At 47.3% G+C, this 21,192-nt stretch overlaps 1 protein-coding gene across 1 annotated transcript in view; it reads left to right on the top strand.

The window, feature by feature from the left end:
• FAM131B (family with sequence similarity 131 member B) overlaps nt 1-20,074 on the top strand; it is a 38,719-nt gene extending 18,645 nt beyond the window's left edge. The window contains exons 2-7 of the mRNA XM_067570010.1: nt 9,542-9,651; nt 11,086-11,121; nt 16,234-16,327; nt 17,054-17,278; nt 17,569-17,712; nt 18,201-20,074. Of these exons, the coding sequence (XP_067426111.1) occupies nt 9,542-9,651; nt 11,086-11,121; nt 16,234-16,327; nt 17,054-17,278; nt 17,569-17,712; nt 18,201-18,745 (1,154 nt within the window). The 3' untranslated portion in view covers nt 18,746-20,074. The remainder of the gene's footprint in view (nt 1-9,541; nt 9,652-11,085; nt 11,122-16,233; nt 16,328-17,053; nt 17,279-17,568; nt 17,713-18,200) is intronic.
• Nucleotides 20,075-21,192: the final 1,118 nt, after the last annotated feature.

The raw sequence follows: 21,192 nt of genomic DNA, 5'->3' as shown, positions 1-21,192 counted from the left end.
TTAGTCGCTTATGAGTTTTTCTGCGTGCAAAGTAATTTTTTCCCAGTGAGGGAAGTTTGCTTGTTTCCTACATGTCTGATCTGAAATCGAATTAAGATAATATATTAAAAAAAACCCAAACCTTTGAATTGAGACACAACATGGGAAGTTTCAGCCTTAGAGAATATTTGAGACCATCATGATGAAGTGGGAACAGAGGCTTTAACTAGACTGAGTTGCTCCCTTTCCCATTCACCACTGCTGCCATTGCAGGTCCAGATTGCTCCTGGTCATTGCGAATGCACAGGAAAGGAGGAGGAAGGTGCATGTAGTTTTTCCTTTCTTTAACCTCTGTGCAGGCGCTATACATGTTTGAAGATATTGCACTCTCCTGAGTTCAGCAACTGTTCCCTGATGGAGGAAACAGGGAAACCACTGAAAAGGAGCACACTGTTGCGTTCCCAAAGAACATCACAGCAGTCATGTTTCCCCTGTGCTGCACAACTGAGCTCTGAGAGACATTGTGTCTCCTACAGCTCCCTCTGACGGTGGTGGAGTCTGTACCTCCCCAAAGAGAGACAGAACCGAATTCAGTATCGCCAAACAAAGCATTAGTCAGGCTCCCAAGTGGCTTAAAAATCACGAGCTTTTATAGATAAGAAATTCATTCTGGTTCTTCTGCTGTTTTTGCTTTTCGGGTTCATGTTTTCAAGCCCTTCTCTGCAACTAGGAGACATGAACACTTTTTTTTGTAAATGAAAGCTGAAATCCTTGTGTGTTCTCAGGACTCCAGGGGCTAAGGCTTTAAGGAAAACACCAAATTCGTGATACTTAAAAGATCATTGTGAGAGCTGGCAGCACTTTAATGGACCCAATCTACTCTGTAGTAAGCTGCAGCTTTCCCCACTCATAGGGAGATTTCCAACAGAACCGAAACTGCTTTGTTGCCCTGATTAAATATAGTGTCTTCAACCTCCCATTTACTGTGTTCTTCCCCTCCACTCCACACTAGGATTACCACCTCTGAGGTACAAAAAACTGGGACATCTGAGATGATCCTGATCCCATAAAACTGGCTAGCAGGCAGTGCGTACTTTTACAGATGTCCCAAGGGCAGATCCGGGGAAAACCTGGACAGGCCTACTGCACATAGGCCTTTAAAAGTACTTGCTGCAGCTGAGATGGGAGAAGCAAAGAGTGGGAGGAGGCAGGGGAGTGGCTCAGAGTAGTGTTTATCAACCTTTTAAGTAACAAGGACCCCCTAACTTCTGAAAATTTTAATAAGTACCCAACACTCCATTTTCCACGGGATTTGATATTTACAGACTAATGTGAGCCATATGTTGGAAGAAGGGCTGAGTATATACGGCCGTGATATAACAGATCTCAGATCCAGTGTGGGTAGGGTTACCACCTTTATACCAGGGGTGCACAACTCAGGTATGTACCTGGGCTAGAGGTGACGTTGGCCAAAGCTAGGAGTCTGTGAGCGGCATGCCAGTGCTGGGGAATATAAAGCGCCGCGCCAAATTTTTTGCCGTAGATTTGAGAGGAGGAAGGGGTGAGAGAGAGACAGGGAAGGAGGGCGAGAGGGAGACAGGAAAAGAGGGTAACTGGTGAAATCTGGGCTGTCATAGTTGTCAGTTTCACCGATCAGCTAGAGCAGTGACATTGACAAGTTTCTGGGCACTGGGCTTTGAGCCAGGGAGGGGGGCTGCCACCTGGGCAAGTTGCAGGCAGCTGCCGCTTGGCTGCCAGCCCGGGAGGTGGGCGACTGCCACCCAATCTGAGCTAGGACAGAGCAGGCTTCAGCGCTGGCAGGGACCCAGGGATGTGGGCAGGCGGCTGCTGCCCGTCTTCAAGCCAGGGCGCTGGAGGGTGTCCCTCGGCTTGGAGATGGAGCGTGGGTGGCTGCCACCCAGCTGTAAGCGCAGGACGCAGGACGCAGGAGGCTGCCACTGGGCACCCACCTGGGAGCTGTGACCAGGTGGGAAGTGGGGGGGCTGCTGCCCGCCTCCCTCAGAAGCGGGGGGCTGCCACTCGGCTTCCCCAGAAGTCGCAGCTGCCGCCCATCTCCCCTTCACTCTGTTTTTCCCTGGGTACCACCTGCCTGTGTCTTGCATAGCCCCAGGGGTACACGTACCACAGGTTGAGAAACTATGGCTTAGAATGACATGACAGGGAAGGGGTTGTGTTTACTTGGGAAGGTGTGTTCCTGTTAGAGAATAACCCAGAACTGAGCGTATGGAAGAGTAGAGGGATGGAGTCTGGCATGCGGAGGGTCTGAATGTTTTCTTTGTGTATCTGTGATTTGTCTCCTTTGGGACTGTGATTTTTGGGTGGTTTTTATTTAATCAACATGCACACCAAGAGATGTTGTGTAGTCAGCAGTCCCTTCTGTGCCTGTGTAGCTGCCAGGCCAGGATTTAGGGAGACCCTGTGTTAACACTAAGCAGCACGGGTTCTGTTAGCAATTCTGAGAGGCGGAGAGGACCACTGCCTCAAGAGAGAATCCCCCTTATGTTACTCCTCATCACTCATCACTTATCTTTTAATCATGTCCCCCAGTCTGCTTCTGCTCTACTCTGTCCCAGGCAGTAGCATGGTTTGGGGACACTGTTAAAACTCTGAGACCCCATGACTCTTACTGCATTAAGAGGGGCAGTGAGGTAGGAAGCAGTGGTTTGCTGGATGACGTGTGCTCTGCATCAGATGGCATTTGATTCCTTTTAGTTTTAGTTTAAGTGAAGTTTAGCTTTTCTAAAAAGACTGAATTATTTTTCTGTATTGTGAATGTCAGCTGGTGAGTGCCCCCTCGTTCCCTTCACTGTCATGTAGAGAAGCTTCTGCAGGCTCCCCTCTGTGTCACAGCCAGCCCCACCCCAGGCTCCGCACCAGTGCTATGAGTTTGGGAAACCAGTAAGAGGAAATGCAAATTCTCATTGATCACAAGACATTCAATATAGAAATTGGATATATATTGCTGAAACCTGCCTGGACAATTCATGTGATTAGAGTATTAAAACCACTAGTTACAACTGTGTGTACTGAAACCTGAATGGAAATTCTGTGATATCACTTTAAATGCTCAGAGCTTTTTCTGGGCCTGCTTGCTGGCTAGGGGTCCCTGTAGGGAAGTGTACAGTAAGGTGGGGTGAGTTGTGCCTTTCTGCCTCAGGGAGCAGCCTGCTTTGTCTCTCTCTTAGGAGGTTCTTTTGTGTCACCATTCTGAATTCTCAGAAATCAAGTAGTGTCACATTGCAACTCTCTGGCAAGAGTATTTGATGTGTCTGTTTAACTTTATTATGCATATGCCATGAACATAACAGCAACTTGTTCAGGAAACACAAGAGTAAGTGAAAAAGATGAGGGGTCGCACTCTACATTAAAGATACCCATTGGCTGTTTTAGAGATATTGATAACTCAGAAACACAATATCTCGAATGCATAGGGATCAGTGTTCCAGCAAGCAGAGGATACTTTTGTAAATTATAGATAATTTTCTAACACAAAAGGTATTGCACACAACACAAGGTAACTATTTTGAGCCTCATTATGATGGATAAAGATTCAAGTTGTTGGTTGCCATAGGGACCAATGATCATGACCTGATTAGATTCAAAATGGGCAGTGGTGAGACTGCTTCTGGAATCCTGTGTCCAGTTCTGGTGTCCACAGTTCAAGAAGGCTGTTGATAACTTGGAGAGGGTTCAGAGAAGAGCCACAAGAATGAGTAAAGGATTACAAAACCTGCCTTACAGCGATACTGTCAAGGAGCTCGATCTTTTTAGCTTACCACAGAGAGAATTTTAAGGGGTGGCTTGATTACCATCTATAAATACCTACATGGGGAACAAATATTTAATAATGGGCTCTTCAGTCAAGCAGAGAAAGGTATAACCAGATCCAATGGCTGGAAGCTGAAGCTAGACAAATTCAGACTGGAAATAAGATGTACATTTTTAACAGTGAGGGTAATTAACTATTGGAACAATTTACCCAGGGTTGTGCGGGATTCTCCATCACTGAGTTTTTAAAACGAGATCTGCTCTAGGAATTATTGGGAAGTGTAAAGGAGTTCACTTACTGCAGATGCAGCTCCTTTTGGCTAAGTCTGGGAACGAGCACGTGCCTTGTCCGGCATCCCCTTCTGCTGGTTGCTCGGGCTGTGGCCTCTCTCTCTGGGACTCAGGCTGCTCCATCTTCATGACTCGGCCTTCTGCCCAGGTCACAATATAGTCCTCCTCTTCTGGAGTAACAGCGTCCTACCAGACAAGCTGTCCGTACACTGTCTCAGGCGGTCTGCGTTCCAAGTCTCCAGGTCCTGTGCCACTTTCCCAGTGGCTGGTTGGGGAAACTGGGCCCTCCCTCTACACTGGAACCTGCAGCTACGCTCAACTAGTCACACTCCAGGCTTCTGTTTCCCTGGGTTTCTTCATACCCAGCCTTTCTTCCCTGGAACTTCTCTGGGTTGACCCTTCTTTCAGGGCTATGATCCCAGGGCTTATCCTTTCCCCTGAGTTTCCTCCTCACCACCTCTCTGTTCCCAAAGAATGACTGCAGACTACCTCCCTATAACCCACTGCTGCTGTCAACTTCATGACTTTATACTAACCAGCCTGCTCCTGCCAAATTGGGCTTCATAATCCGCTAAGCCTGGCTCTCCTGCCAGGTACCATTATTGCTTTATTGGCCTTCAAGGCCCACATTAACCCCTTCAGTGTCTTTGTGGACTATGCACCTCATCACAGGAAATTCTCTGGCCTGTGTTATACAGGAGGTTAGACTAGATGATCACAATGGTCCCTTCTGGCCTTAGAATCTATGAACCTATGAAAAACAGAGGACAGTCCCAGACAATTACAATTACAATTGCTGCTTCAAGAATTCTAAATTCCCAAAGCTGAGGAAAACTATGAGCAAAACTGATTATGAGAAAAAATTTAGACAGAAAAATATGAATGAAAAATGGAGTTTTAAAGATTTTTTTAGATAGCCAAAAAACATGATTCCACAATCAAGGAAGAGGATGACTTTGGTCAAAAGGGGTTTAGTGGTGAAGTGACAACAGCATTTAGAAATAAAAGAACAATATGTAACAAATGTAAAAGACAGGAATGAGAAAATAATCAGTATAAATTAGAAGCCATGAAGGGGAGAAAATTTGTAAAGAAAGATAAAGACATCAGGGAAAATTCTATGGTTGGCAGGGCTATGGATAACAAGAAGGAATTTTTAAAGTGTATTAGGAACTAAAGAACTCCTAGAAAACATAGAAATCAATCCATTACTACCGTGTGATGGTAAAAATGTGAATAAAGCTGAAGAAAAGGCAGAAATGTACAATAAATGTTTCTATTCTGTATTTTAAAAGAAGCAAGATGATGGACTCGTATCACATGGGGATGATGAAGTACTTCCAGTCCATTATTAACTAAGGAGAATGTTAAACATTTTTAAATCAACAGGCCCACCTGATGAGATCTCCGGCCTACTGATGTTCATTTTTAATACAGTTTGGAATGTGGATTTTAGCAAAGCTTTTGATACAGTCTCCCACAGTATTCTTTCCGGCAAGTTACAGAAGTATGGGTTGGATGAATGGACTATAAGGTGGATAGAAAGCTGGCTAGATCATCGGGCTCAGCGGGTAGTGATCAACGGCTAAATGTCTAGTTGACAGCTGGTAACAAGCGGAGTGCCCCAGGGGTCAGTGCTGGGGCAGGTTTTGTTCTACATCTTCGTTAACTGGAGGATGGGGTGCACCCTCAGCAAGTTTGCAAATGACACTAAGCTGGACGGAGTGGTAGATATGCTGGAGGGCAGGGATAGGATACAGAGAGACCTAGACAAATTGGAGGATTGGGCCAAAAGAAATCTGATGAGGTTCAACAAGGACAAGTGCAGAGTCCTGCACTTAGGACAGAAGAAGCCCATGCACTGCTACAGACTGGGGGACCAACTGGCTAGGCAACAGTTCTGCAGAAAAGGACCTGGGGGTTACAGTGGACAAGAATCTGGATATGAATCACCAGTGTGCCCTTGTTGCCAAGAAGGCTAATGGCATATTGGGCTGCATTAGACGGAGCATTGCCAGGGGTCTGTCTTGGGGCCAGTTTTGTTCAACATCTTCATTAATGATCTGGATGATGGCGTGGATTGCACCCTCAGCAAGTTTGCAGATGACACTAAGCTGGGGGGAGTGGTAGATACCCTGGAGAGTAGGGATAGGATACAGAGTGACCTAGAAATATTGGAGGATTGGGCCAAAAGAAATCTGATGAGGTTCAACAAGGACAAGTGCAGAGTCCTGCACTTAGGACAGAATAATCCCATGCACAGCTACAGACTGGGGACCGACTGGCTAGCAGCAGTTTTGCAGAAAAGGACCTGGGGGTTTCAGTGGACAAGAAGCTGGATATGAATCAACAGTGTCCTTGTTTCCAAGAAGGTTAATGGCACATTGAGCTGCATTGCCAGCAGATCGAGGGAAGTGATTATTCCCCTCTATTCAGCACTGGTGAGACCACATTTGGAGTAGTGTGTCCAGTTTTGGGCCCCCCACTACAGGAAGGATGTGGACAAATTGGAGAGAGTCCAGCAGAGGGCAACAAAAATGATTAGGGGGCTGGAGCACAGGACTTATGAGGAGAGGCTGAGGGAACTGGGCTTGTTTAGTCTGCAGAAGAGAAGAGTGGGGGGAGGAGGATTTGATGGCAGCCTTCAACTACCTAAAGAGGGGTTCCAGGGAGGATGGAGCTAGGCTGTTCTCAGTGGTGACAGATGATAGCCCTAGGAGCAGTGGGCTCAAGTTGCAGTGGGGGAGGTCTAGGTTGGATATTAGGAAATCTTTTTCACTAGGAAGGTGGTGAAGCACTGGAATGGGTTACCTAGGGAGGTGGTAGAATCTCCATCCTTAGTGGTTTTAAGGCCTGGCTTGACAAAGCCCTGGCTGGGATGATTTAGTCTGGGTTGGTCCTTCTTTGAGCAGGGGGTTGGACTAGATGTCCTCCTGAGATCCCTACCAACCCTAATATTCTATTATTCTATGGTGAAAATTCCAGAAGTCTGGTTGTGCCAATATTCAAAGAGGGCGAGTGTGATGACCCAAGTAACTGCAGGTTGGTTAGCCTGACATCAATCTGAGGGAAAATAATGGGAAAAACCGATAAAGGCTTCAGCTGATAAAGAATTGAAGGACAGGAGTATAATCAAGGCCAGTCAACATGGTTTGATGTAAAATAAGTCTTGTCAAACAAACTTCATTTCGTTTTTTGAGGCGATTGTAAGTTGCATTGATAAAGGTAACTGCATAAATGTAACATACTAAGACTTGTCTACAGAGGGAAAAACCTGTAATAGATATGGCAGAATAGATATTGCTAAATAGCTATTCCTCAATAGTTTGCTGTGTGGACACTCTTACGCATTAAGAGTGCCTTTAAGTGGTTTAGCTTAATCCACTTTGGAAGTGGATCCACTTTGATAGTGGATAAACCTAAATCATAAATAGATACTCTTAGAGTGGATTAAGAACGTCCACATAGGGATTTAGTGTGGAGTATCTTTGCAATTTAAATTCACACCTTAGCTTATTCTGCATTTACTTCCCAACGTAGTCAAGCCCTTTGACTTTTGTAAGGCATTTGACTTAATACCACACAACACTTTGATTAAAGAATTAGCACTATACAATATCAACAAAGCGCACATTAAATGTATTAAGAACTGGCTAACTGACAGGCTTAAAATAGCGGTCAATGGGAAATCATCATCAAATTGGTGTGTGTTTCTAGTGGGATTTCACAGGGACTGATACTAGGCCCTATGCTTTTCAACATTTTCATCAATGAGCTGGAAGTAAATATAAAGTTATGCTGATAAAATTTGCAGATGACACAAAGATTAGCAGAGTGGTAAATAATGATGAGGGCAGGGCAGTCATACAGGGAAATATGTGTTTTAATACAGTCAAATGAAAAATTATACATCTAGGACCAAGGAATGCTGGCTATACTTGCAGAATGGGGGCCATAGCCTCCAAAGCAGTGTCTCTGGAAAAGGATTTAGGGATCAGCGGACAAGCAACTGAATATGAGCTCGCAGTGATGCTATAGCAAAAAAGACTAATGCAATCCTTGGATGTACAAACAGGGAAGTCGTGAGTAGGCGAAGGGAGCAGGGATGGCATTGGGTATTTACCAGAGGTGGTTTTTGCCAGGTAAAATCATGGTTTTTGCCACTTTGGGAAAAACAAGTTAGTCCCAGTTTAAGGCATTGTCTATTTTAAAAACTGTTTTCTGTATTAAAAACAGTTTCACCACATTCCATATCGTTTTAGTTACATATTCAAATTGTGGTTACATAAGGCAGTAGATTCGTAGATTAATTTAGAGTTGTACAAGTAAAAAGTAAACCTGCAGTGGGTGTAATACTAATGTATGTAATTATAATCCTGAGCGTTAGAATGTCTGTATACGTTCCGGTTTGGTATTTTCTCAAGGCAGTTATACATGTAATGACGCTCTTTAGTTTTCAATATTATATAAACAGAAGTCAAAAACATTTGATTATATAAAAATGACAATAATGCAGAGTTGTAGGCTTGAAGCATTAAGCAATCAGGAACATGCAGAGTTGCAGACTACCATTCCAGGTCCACTTGGCCATGCAGCGTTCCGTAGCAGAAGCCCGGCTTTGACACAGTGGATAGACTATGCCTATTCCTCAGTTTTGAATGAATGTATACAAAGTTTGAAAAGGTTTGTTCTGTGTTTGCTGAACTTGTTGGCCACTGATGTCATTATTTTTCCCAGTTTAACCTGGGTTTAAGCCAGTATTTACCAGTGCCTGTCCTAAACTAGTATTTCCCTAGAAATTGCCAACCCTGGTAGGGAAGTGGTTTTACCTCTGTACATGGCATAGATGAGATAAATACTGGAATACTGCATCCAGTTATGTCCATGTTTTTAAAAGGATGTTGGAAAATAGAAGAGGCTGCAGAGAAGAACCACAAATTTTGAGAGAGAGAAAAAATGCCTTACAATGTGAAACTTACCAGTGCGAGAGCTTATCAAAAAAAAGACTGAATGGTGACTTGATTATGGTGTACAAGTACCTTCACAGGGAAAAAATACTGGGTACTAAAGGGCTCTTTAATCTAGAGAAAGACATAACACGAACCAATGACCGGAAGTTGAACTCAGACAATCTCAAACTAGAAATAAGGCACAAAATTTTAACAGTGATGGTGATTAACCACTGGAACAAACTACCAGTGGTGGATTCTCCATCCCGACTCAGTGCTGAATATCTGTCTAAAAGGTAAGCTTTAACCAAACACAAGTTATTGGGCTCAATGCAGGGATAAGTGGGTGAAACTGAATGGTCTGTGTTATACAGGAGGTCAGACTAGATGATCTAACCGTCTGTTATGGCTTTAAACTTTATGAATCTATGACACACACTCCTGCCCTTGCTGAACTCTGATGTAAAACCCTTTGTAGCACTGTTCAAAGCAATAGAAGTAAGGAATCCCGACTGGATGTTATGTCCCTGCAGGGAATGAGGTGATTGCAGTGGACTGGAAGGGATTGAAAGATGTGGACCAAATCAATATGGACAGCACCAGCTCACTGCATGGCAGCAGCATCCACCGACCCTCCACTGAGGTGAGCATCCACCCCATGCCCACAGCGGAGAAGACTAGAAAGTTTCAACCCTACAGAATACATACAAAGGGGCTGGAATCACCAACCTCAGCTGGGAAAGGCACAAAAGTCTTTCTTGCACTAGAGACTTTGAGGCCTCAGTTTTCAGAAGTGAAAGCTTTGATTTTCAGTTGAACAGCTAAAAATCGAGGCACCCGGAATTAGAGGCCACTTTTGAAAATTTGGTCTTAGTAAAATTTCACAAATAAAAGTGCGTGTAGCATTTCACAAGTGTTCCTAGCGTGGAATGAGAAAAGCAGCTCAGAGTGAGTCTAATAACCATCTCGGTCTGAATTGCTTGGGTGCCGGCTTAGACGGGAGGCTCTAGTATTGAAGCTCCATGCTACCAATTCTTCATAGCACAGAGCTACATTGTTGTGGGGAAACAGAGAGCATTTTATTCTCTCCTTATTTTTTGGGGGGGTATTCACTGTTAAATCCCTGCAGTTAAATTACTGGGCAGTATCTCCTGTGCTGATTCATTTCTTGTTTTGAATGATGCAGCTTCTGTAATTTAATGCGTCTGAGTTTTCTGTTTTGTAATGTTCAGTGTATGCAAGCACAAGATCCTTCATGTTAAACAAAAAGTTCAAGACACTTTTTATTCAATACCCATGCCATGTTATTTTACAAAGCACATACAATTTTACACATTGAAAAAACAAATATATAAGAATTGCATCTTGAGTCAGCACTTCTTCAACTATGGGTTCTAACCCCCAGAAACTCCTGTTTTAGGGAGTTGTGCCAGGAACCAGAGATAAGTAACTCAAGGAGATCCTCAGTGAACCAGCACTATAATGGCAGAAGGGGACGCTTGGAACTGGTTTGCAAAAGGAAGATTGGCTTAGTGTGAATGCATTGTTTTGTAGCTTGTTGTAGAACGATTTACGGCTGAAATCGTCCAGTTGTCTAGCTCCCCCTTGAGTGAGTCCAAGGGCGGTGCAGCTCCCACAGAAGTTTATGCACTTGTTACTGCCCTGAAATAAGGACCTCACAAATTCATTGTCTTTGAAAATATCTGAAGTTGCCAGTGCACAGAATTCAGTGAAGAAAGGCAGTGTGTGAATGCAGGGGGTTTCTATCAGAGGGTTATATATTGTCTGTCTCTCTCTCTCTTTTTCCCTCTCTGTTTTTTTGTATATTCCCAATCCCTTATGTCACAAACCATGGCCGCATACATTCAGACACCACAGTGATCAGGAGGGAATGAAGCCAGGACCATCAGCACCAAAAGCACAAGCCCCTACCACTTGAGCTAAAGGAGTAACTCCTTTATCTGTGAGTAAGTAGCAGGCTGTTATAATCATTAGGACCAGCCACTAGAGAAATACATGGTCGCACACACTACACCCATGTGTTCCATTAACATGTTCGCTTTCTTCTCCTCCATAGCAAACCCGGACGGATTTCTCCTGGGATGGAATTAATGTGAGTACAAACCCTGCCGCAATCCTCCTATCATGAGAAGCAGCAGAGGAGCATTTGCACAGTTGATGAGGATGTTCAAGTTTCCACCCAGCGGAAGCCCAGGATTAGCAGAATGTGTCTAACGCTGTCACTGTGAATAGTGAACACAATTATGGAGATATCTTTGGAGGCCCAGAGTGCCACTTGTATTCTGGGCCTCCTTGTGGGGTGTCTGGCTGTTGATAGACCCTGGGGTAATATTTTGGGGAGTATTTGGGTGCTGGTGGATCTGGGTCCTCTGGTGTTTTGCTGGTGGAGATACCTGTGGGATCTGTAGGTGTCATTGGATCTTGAGATGTCTCTGGCCATCTATATGTGATCTCTGTGGCGGCTAGATTATTCTGGGTGCCTCTCTGGGGTTTTTGGGTGCTGTTGGATTATTGGGGTGTATCTGTAGCATATCTGGCTATTAATACTCTTGGTTCAGGGCACAATATCATCTTCAGAGGTAAGGAAGAAATGTGTCTTTATTGGACAGAGTTATACAAAGAGGTGTTTGGAGTTTTATGCTTCCCTCTGGAATACCTTGCACTGACCATTGCTGTCAATAGGGAGGAAAAAACAACAAGCAAAAGTGTAGTTTAAAAACAAGGCTTTTTCCGTACACCGTAAGGCAAATAGAAGAGATACAAACCATTTTTCCCACCTTCTCCCCCTTTTGCAGGTCATCCGTAACCTGCTGTGACTATATTTTGTGTTTGTTTTCTCTGCTCGCTAGCGCAATACCAGTGCAGGGAAGAGTTTCCTGGTGCTGAAGCCATTTCTATCGGCTTCCCCAAAAGTATTTCTAGCCCCGGCAGCGCATGAGATGTGGGCTCTGAAGTTCATGTTGTGTAATCATTGGCGCTGCTCAGTAATGGAGCACCCCAGACCCCGAAGGTACAAGCAGCGCGCCAGGTATACTGCGACTCTGAGGCAAGCACTATATGTACTTCAGCATCTAGGCCTGGTAGGGCCCACCAACCCCTCAGACACACGGCTAAGGGAAAGAGTATTTTCCTAGGGCTGGCAGGAAGGGGAAAGGTTGCAGATACCCTGGGTCCAGAGGATTAAACAGTTACAGTCCATAGGGCTGTCCAGCCGAGAGTCAGGACTCTTCAGGCCTATGCCTGGGGTGTCCTCTCCAGTCCAGTCTCTATTCATGCAAACAGGAGCTTGCATGTTTCCAGGCCAGGCTCAGTTAGCGTCTCACTGGGGCCCCTCTGCACTGGCTCCCTACCCAACCGCTGCTGCTCCCCCAAAAACCCACCACGGATCTGCACCCAGCTGTGATGCCTGGCCGCCACCACCTGATCCCCACGCGGCTCTGTAACTGTGCCTGCCTCCAGCTTCTCTCCTGCTCTCTGTTGCTGCCCTGTGGCCACGGATTCAGCTTCCCTCGCCACAACACTCACTCCTTCCCCTTATGTGGCCGCTGACCAGAGGAAAGGGCATGTACAGTGTGGCGGGAGACGATGGGAGTTGTAGTTTCCTGTTCTGCAGATCCATCACATCCTTTTATTCTCTGCCCTGAACAGGTCTGTTCGTACTAATATGATTGTCCACGGTTGGGTGTGTTTGTTTCTTAATGCAGAGTACATGGTTTCTTGTTGATCAGCTGAAATAAATCGTTACCCGGGGGGAAAAATATACAAGTGAAGGCAAGTTACAGAACTGGCAGGGGATGAGGAGTAGAGGGATGAGGGGCATACATTTGGATCAGACTGTAAATGATGTCCCTTTCCTAACAGTCAGACGACATCGAATCCCTCCATTGGCGTCCCATTGACCACCACACTTTTTATGCATTTTGACCTTCCCTTCAACTCCCTACACAAATCTGCTCTGGTCTAAATCGTTGACTTTGAGTCTCTCCATTCTGTAGTGACAGTCAGCCTTGAAGTACACCTCCTTTCTCTTTGCCCTTTTCCACTGCACCTTCTAGGCATGGAATGCTTTCCTGGACCATATCCCTGTTCTTCAGGCCACCTTCTCTGCACATTCAGGTCCTTAATACTCACCTCTACCACAGACCCCGGAAGAACTGTACCTACAATAACTCTGTATCTCACCATGTACAGTATGTGGAGCTGATCTCCATGGGATAAATACATGTATCACACGGTTCATACTTCTGTGTGCTCCCCTATCTTTCAGCCCTCATTGTGCCCACTCCCTTTGGACTCCTTCCAGCACTCTGTAGTCAGTCAATCACCATTTAAAAAAATCAACCAGCCACAGAGATGTTTCCTCTTCCTTCCCTCAAATCTGAATTTCTCCCCCAAAATGTTCCTGCCTGAGATCCAGGATAGATGAGACTCTGTCCCACGCCACTGATAGGTTTACAGTTCGATTCTCATGACACTACTAAGCTAGAAGTAGAGGATTCATATAACTGGAAAGGGAATTCCCAGCTTCCAATGGCGCACATAGGACTGGAAGTGCCTGAATTATCAGATCTTAAAATCATTACTTGTTCACATATTGAAATTCTGTTTAATAAAGTCATTTCTAGGGGTTCCCATGGCTTCATCTGAGCCCTGTACAATAGGTAACTCAGGTGATCAGATACAAGGATGAAAGATACCAGCTAGCGTCCCAATACAATTTTAAAAAATTCTTTAAAATGTTCCAAAATTAGTGTTCCTGTAAAATATGTGCCATGTACAGAATCTGTTGGTGGTGTGGTGGAGGAAAATGTTTTACTGCCACATGGATGATTTGTGGCTTTGACACTAGTGAGTAATGGAACCATCCCAAATTCATGCCGATAAAATTCTTGCAGTAGCAATACCAGCATGTTTTCCCTGTATATGCAATTATTTACGCTCCAAGGACCATTGTTTCAAAAGTTCCTATTGACCATTGTCGTGAGTGGTTAGCCAATATTTGGGGCCTTGCTGGATTATTTCAGTTAGGAGGAGAAATTGATGGTACAGTCAGGTATTCCTTCGGTGCAGTCCTGTTTATTTACAAAGAATGTTTGAAGTCCTGTTTCCCTGACTGCAATAGACACAAACAGCAGCAGGCAGTTTCCTTGCTCACAGTTTCCAAGCCTGCCTTTTCAGTCAATCCTGTGTCCCCAGGAGCTCTGTCCCTCTGCCTCCTTTCAGGGCCATGCTCACAACTGCTTTCTGGCTTTCTTGTTGCTTTCTCCCTTTGACACATGAAGACACACACAGCGCTCCAGCTAATCAGTGGCCCAGTTCAGTTTCCAGGGAAATCCCTCGGCCATATGGATGAGTGTCTGATTGGCCTTGCATGTGGCCTATTGCCCTGGGTGGTGGCTTCCACTGTCACCAGCAATCTTTCTCCATAAGGGCATTTAATTGCTTCTTCCATTTAGCCTGAATGAAGGGCAGCTGGCAGACTCATCAGACTTAGCAAGTTCTCTGATTGCCCATAGAGCAAATGCTTGATAGCAGCTGTTAACACCTTCCAATAAAACAGTGCATTAATTTTGAGAGCCTTTGTTTCTGGGTGTCCATCTTGAAACACTCTGGGCCTGATTATTAGATATATTAGAAATGGAACGGGTACAGAGAAGGGCAACTAAAATCATTAGGGATATGGAACAGCTTCCATATGAGGAGAGATTAAAAAGACTGGGACTTTTCAGCTTGGAAAAGAGATGACTGAGGGGGGATATGATAGAGGTCTATAAAATCATGACTGGCATGGAGACAGTGAATAAGGAAATTTTATTTACCCCTTCACATAACACAAGAGCCAGGGGCCTCCCCGTGAAATGGATAGGCAGCAGGTTTAAAACAAAGAAAAGAAAGTACCTCCTCACACAACGCACAGTCTATCCGTGGGACTCATTCTCAGGGGATGTTGTGAAGGCCAAAACTATAATTGGATTGCAAAAAGAATTAGCTGCTTTTTTAGAGGATGGGTCAATCGATGGCTATTAGCCAAGTTGGTCAGGGATGAAACCCCAGGCTCTGGGTGTCCCCAAGTCTCTGACTGTCAGATGCTGGGGCTGGATGACAGGGGATAGATGACCTGATAATTGCCCTGGTCTGTTCCTTCCCTCGGAAGCACCTGGCACCGGCCACTGTCGGCAGACAGGATGCTGGGCCAGATGGACCATTGGTCTGACCCGCTACAGCTTTTTTTATGTCCTTATGATTTTCAGAGGGACTGATCACCTATGTCTGCACTTGTACTTGGTGGGAGTGAGAGCCTAGTTGCTCAGCCCCTGTGAAAATCAGCCCCTAGATGCCTAAATATGGATGTAGGTGCCTAATTTTATAAGCAACCCCCAAGTCTAATGATTTGGTCTGGGATGTATGAGGGAACCTAATGGATTTATCTGGAGAAACTAGTTCTTGTGGAGGAGCATGTGGAGTTCAAAACCCTGGCATTCCCGAGGAAGAAGGGGATTAATGCAGGAGGAACAAACGACATTTAACCCCTGGCTCGTGTGACGGTTTAGTGTCCCCCTCTCTCTAGAGTTGAGGCTGATCATAGGGAGGGGTGTGGCTGGGAGCCACAAGGATGTGGGCATTGCTGTTCATTGCTTGTTTATATTTTTTGTGGCTGTGGATGGACTGAATAAAGGGGGCTCATCACTGACACATTCCTTTTCATTGTGTTTTTTCTTTACAGATGATTTAAAATGAGAGAGAAAACAATGGCCAAAAGCATATTCTTCCCCTGTTATTACTGCTTCTTGCCTCCTGTCCTGTTGCGCTGTCACCTCCCCCTTCTCAACCCCTACTCCTTGCACCCCAAACCAGTGGTCACCACATAAAAAAACTCACCATAGTCATCAAAAGAGAGATGGGGGTAGGGCAACATGCCCACAGAGAGGGGGCCTCCCGCACCTGACCCGGCTTTCGCCTCATGCAAAGGGAGCCATGCAGATTCTTCGTCCAGTTTATATTGCGTCCCCTTTTCCCCTCCCCTTTGTACTCCTCCTCTTGTCGTTTTCTTCAGCTTCCCATCTTTCCTCTGCCTTCCTGAACATTTCAACTGATCTCTCGTTTTGATCCCCTTCTTCTCCTTCTCTCGTTTTCTTTTTCTTTCATCCTTCCCTCTCCCCCCCCCCCCCTCTCTTTCACACCTTCATGCTCTCTCTCTTTTCAGCTGTCCATGGAAGACACAACCTCCATTCTCCCCAAGCTGAAGCGGAACTCCAACGCTTATGGAATCGGGGCTTTGGCTAAGTCATCTTTCTCTGGTGAGAACCTCCTACCTAGGTTCATTTGGCACTACTCCTCTCCCTGTGACTGTTCTCCTTGCTGCTGCCCCACAAACCCAGGTGTCCACCCACAGCTCTGCTCCACCTGAGACCTCTCTTTACCATTGCCCTGTAACCCCCGGCCTCTCCGACTCACTGCTTGTCCTTACTGCTGCCCCCTTACCCAAGCCCACTGTTCTTCTGATTGCTGCCTTCTAGCCCTTGTCCTCGCCTCACTTCCCTGCCCACCTGGAGACCTCTCCTCTCTGCTACTGCCGAGCCTCGGGCTTCTCCCAGGTGTTGCCTCTCAAAATTGCAACTTGTCCCATAGGCCTCGGTCTCTTCTCACTGTGCCCCCATGCTCAGACCTCTTCAACTGCTTTCCCTCAAGCCTGTCCTGGGAAAAGCTCCTTTTCCGTCTTCTAGTTCATCCAGTTCTGAGCTTCTCCTCTTGTGCCCGTGGTTCTCCTAATGCCGAACTCTGGGCTGGGCAAAGAAGAGAACTCATTCTCCATGGTCTTTCACTTCTAGCTTTCTCCTCCTTTCCCTACTGCACCCCCATGGGACCCCATCCAGGAAGTGATGCAAAACCATATCAGGAAGGGCATGGAGAGCAATTACGACTCCTGGAGCTGCTTAATAAGCCTTTTGAGCCCCACAATGGGGGGAGCCCCTTTCCAGGGCAAGGTGAATAGAGTGACAAACAGCCCTGGAACTGTGTAATAGCCCCTCCTTGTTTTCTGATGTCTGGCCCCTTAGGGATATCCCGCAGCATGAAGGATCACGTCACGAAGCCAACGGCTATGGCACAGGGTCGGGTGGCTCACATGATTGAGTGGCAAGGCTGGGGCAAAGGTAACAGCCAGCAACACACGCACGAGGCGGTGCGCAAGGACGCGGATGCCTACTCGGACCTGAGCGACGGCGAGAAGGAAGCCCGATTCCTTGCAGGTAGCCCTGACTCCCCCCACAGCTGGGGGCTGGGGTGTCTGCGAGCAGAGAGAGAAGGGGCAACCTGAGAGATCCAGAGAGGGGAATTGCTGGGGAACGCACACAGGTGGGGATGGGGGGGGACGGGAGTATTGCAGGAGGATGCACGTGGCGGGGAGGGGCAGTTCAGAGCAGGAGATATCACCGAGGCAGCAATAGGAAGAATCAGTGTTTCAGGGGTGTGAGTGAGGTGGGGGTAGGTGGGAGCGCCTCACGACTCCGCTGCCTCTCCCTGTCTCTCTCCGGCGCAGGAGTGATGGAGCAGTTCGCCATCTCTGAGGCCACTCTCATGGCCTGGTCCTCCATGGATGGTGAGGACATGAGTGTCAACTCCACCCAGGATAACCCAGCAGGCAACTACAATGAGAACTACCAGGAGCTGATGGAGAACCAGGGTGAGCCCGACCCCCTCCGTGGTGCTGGGACATCCCTGCCCTCCCCTGTCCTTGCTGGCAGGCTCCTTTCCATCCCCACTAGGGTCTTGATCCTCTGGGGTGGGGGGTGGGGGGTGGGGGGGTCACCGACGCCCTTTCTTGCGGATTGAGATCTGGCAGAGAGAGGAACATCACCCACTTGTGGAGCTGCCCGTGGAGTCATGGCCTAGCAGAAAAGCTCCAGAGCCCATTCTCCTGGGCCGCAGGGCGTAGCAGGGGAGGCCGGGAATCAATCACCTGTATGCCCAGGTTCTGCAGCTTTGTCCGGCTGCCACTTCCAAAGGCGCCCTCTGTCCCTCTGTCCTTCCCCCTCCGCCTCTCTGTGGTCTCCACTGCTCTCCGCCATCTCTCCCTGTTTCTGTGCTCCTGTCTCACGCTCTTTCCCCTTCTCTCTGTCCAATTCCTCCCGTTCCTTCCCCCTTTCTCTCTCTCCCCTTCTCTGTCTGCAGATCACATGGCCCAGACACAGTACGACAGCTGGCCTCACTCCTACGTCTCTCAGGGCATGTACTGTCTGGGCTCCTCCGATGCCTGGGAGACCAGTGACCAGTCCCTCATCGCTTCCCCGGCTACCGGCTCCTACCTAGGCCAGAACTTTGAGGAGACCCAGTCCAACCTGCAGGAGAACACGCTGGTACAGGGTAGCCTCATTCAGCAACATCAGATGCAGCAGCAGCAACCACAGCCCCTGCTCCAGAGCCCGGGGCCCGCTGACGTGTGGCCCTCTCAGGCTGCCCCCGGGGGCGGAGGAGGGGCTGAAGCCAGCACGTACATGGGGGTGCACCCGGAGGAGGACGGGAACCCGCTGCTGGAGAAGGCCCCGCTGCTAACCAAGAAGCCCTCTCCAGAGGAGGACGATGCCGTGTGCCGGGACCTGGAGTCGCTGTCACCTCGAGAGGAACTGGAACATGCTGCACTCAGCCGCAAGGTCTCGGACGTCACCTCCTCCGGGGTGCAGTCCTTTGATGAGGAGGAGGGGGAAGCAAACAACTGATGCTGCCAGTGAGCCAGCTGTCACCACTACCGGATGGGAGAGGGGTGGGGGAGAACAAAATGAGAGGAAAACCTCTCCCCAGGTTCCCAGGCGGACACACCTTTCATTCTGACATTTGATTTTCAACAGAACGGAAGTAAAGAACTGAGATGTTCGGCAGGGGCGGAGCCCTCCTCTCCCACCATCCTGGACAGATCCCCTGAGCCCCACTGCTCCAGACAGCACGCTGGGGGCTCAGGGAGTTCTGGACCTTACATCCTTTTGAGACAGGGGCTTGGCTCTGGATTCCGACTGCTCAGATGCTGGGATGTGGCTCCCAAGAGACAAACAGTGGCTTGATACAGGGATGTGTCTGTCTGGATGGACTCTCTCTTGGCAGAATGGATGTTGTTTTGTGGCTACAACTTGCTCTGATCCGTGGGCTATGTGAATACAGAGTCTTTCTTGAACAGGGGACAAGGTTGTGTGGATACAGACTGCACTGATACGGGAATCGTGGCTTTGTGAATATAGGTTGCACTGATACAGGGACGATGGCTGATATGCAGGATAAGGCTGTATGAGTATAGCCACTGACTAAGAGGATGGATGAGCTATGTGCAGTACTTTGATATGAGAACCAAGGCTCTGGATCCAGACTGTATTGTGGTATGGATGGCATGGTTCTGTGGGCATGGGTTGTGCTCTGGTACGGATGGTGTAACTCTGTGGACATGGGCCGTGCTCTGGTACGGATGGCGTGGCTCTGTGGAAAGAGACCTAAACCCATACTCAAACAGCTGTGCTTCAGTCTCTTTGAAACATTTTTCTTTTGCTCCGCCTGCCATGTCTGTCTGCCTGGGAGTCGGAGAGGGGGATATTTCCAAGTGTTATTGGGCACTACATGCACGGGGAGGGGCCGGGAGGATCACCCATCATAACATAAAGCTGACTTTCCCTGAGGGTTTGAGAATTTGTCCACCTTTTGCTGCTGCCTGGATCCTTCCCTCTTTTCCTCTGCCTGTGATATCGGAGAGAGAGCAGGCAGTGAGGCCAGGAACAAGCAGTATCACCATTTTTGGGTTTACATTGGATTTCTGTTGCTGTTTCTTTTTCTACAGTTTTATATTGCCGGGGAATGGCTCTAAACAAAGTGCTTAACAGAAGGAAAGGCCTGTGGGCCGGCTGCCACTGACCGTAACTACCACACCATTCCCAGTGTCCCCTGTCGTGCCAAATGTGGATGGAGGAAAGGGGATGGGAGGGGAACTTTTCTCCTCCCTCCTGTTCATTTCTCTTTCCTGCTTTACTTTTTCTGTTTTTTCTTGACAATGTAAATATTCCTTGGCACTTGTCTCTTTTTTCTCGTTCCTCCCATCTCTCTTTCGGGGGTGGGGAAGGCTGGGTTTTGGGGGGTTTTCCCCATTTGTACGGGTTCTATATTTTTATTAACAAAGTTTATGATTCATGGACTGATGGGGTTTTGATCCCATGTGATTCCCCTTCTTGCCGTTGCAGACATACTGCAGGGGAAGGGGCTTTAAATAGGTATTTAACCAATTGTCTCCTCTCTGCTCTTGCCAGGGAATAAACAGGAGACAAAAATTGTATGGGGCAATCAATGTTCAGACAACAGAACAGAACCGGCAGGGGATGATAGAAGTGTTGGGTCTTCACTGAAATGTGGGCAACGTGTGAACAATTGCATCCTCCGGCAAGAAAATGCCAGCAAAGGGCAAGTTAAGGGTTGGAGCTGGATAAATGAACCAAGCTGGAGATTGCCCTCTTTCTGCACTACGCTGGAGGCATCTCTTCCCCACCTGCTCCAAGCCAGAACCAGTCTATTCAGCTGGCATACAGACGTTTGTCTCCTCTCTGCCGCCTTCTCCCTGGTGGCAGAATTGGTATTGCTGCTTGCCAGATGGTAGAGTGAGGTGTGTCCCTCTCCTGATCCAGATTCGGAACCTCAACTACGTAGCCGGGAAGGAGGATGTGTCAGGAGAGGAGAATGTGGCAGGAGGCTAAGAGCTGAGACAGCCACGGGTAAACAGAAGTGGATGATATCCAGGAGTCAAGAGGAGGGTGAATTGGACACGGGGACTCAGAGATGGTATTTCCGCCCACACATCTTTCGCACCGGTAATTGGGATTAGAGGAAACTCCACAATGAACTTCTGAGTCTCTCTCTGGCCAGCTCTATTTCAAGAGGATCTGTCTTCCCTCTTCACTGCACTTCTATGGAAACGCCACTGGGAGAATTATGTGAGGCTGACGCTTGGGGGTGGGTCTGAGACAAAAGTCTTTGTAACCACCTCTTTGTCCCCATTTCTTTGGCGCTTCCCTGTCTCTCCAGGGGAGGTTGCTCCTTTCCTGAGTGATGAGGTTTCAATATCTACTTAAATATGTTTACACATTCTGGTGCCAACCTTCCAAGGTTGAGAGGGTTGGACAAAGCACCTCCCAAAGTT

Source organism: Emydura macquarii, unplaced genomic scaffold, assembly GCF_026122565.2.
Source record: "Emydura macquarii macquarii isolate MOO-44397 ecotype Brisbane River unplaced genomic scaffold, CSIRO-AGI_Emac_v2 contig_2979, whole genome shotgun sequence".
In the NCBI taxonomy this organism is placed as follows: domain Eukaryota; kingdom Metazoa; phylum Chordata; order Testudines; family Chelidae; genus Emydura; species Emydura macquarii.
This window is presented reverse-complemented; position numbering and strand designations above follow the sequence as displayed.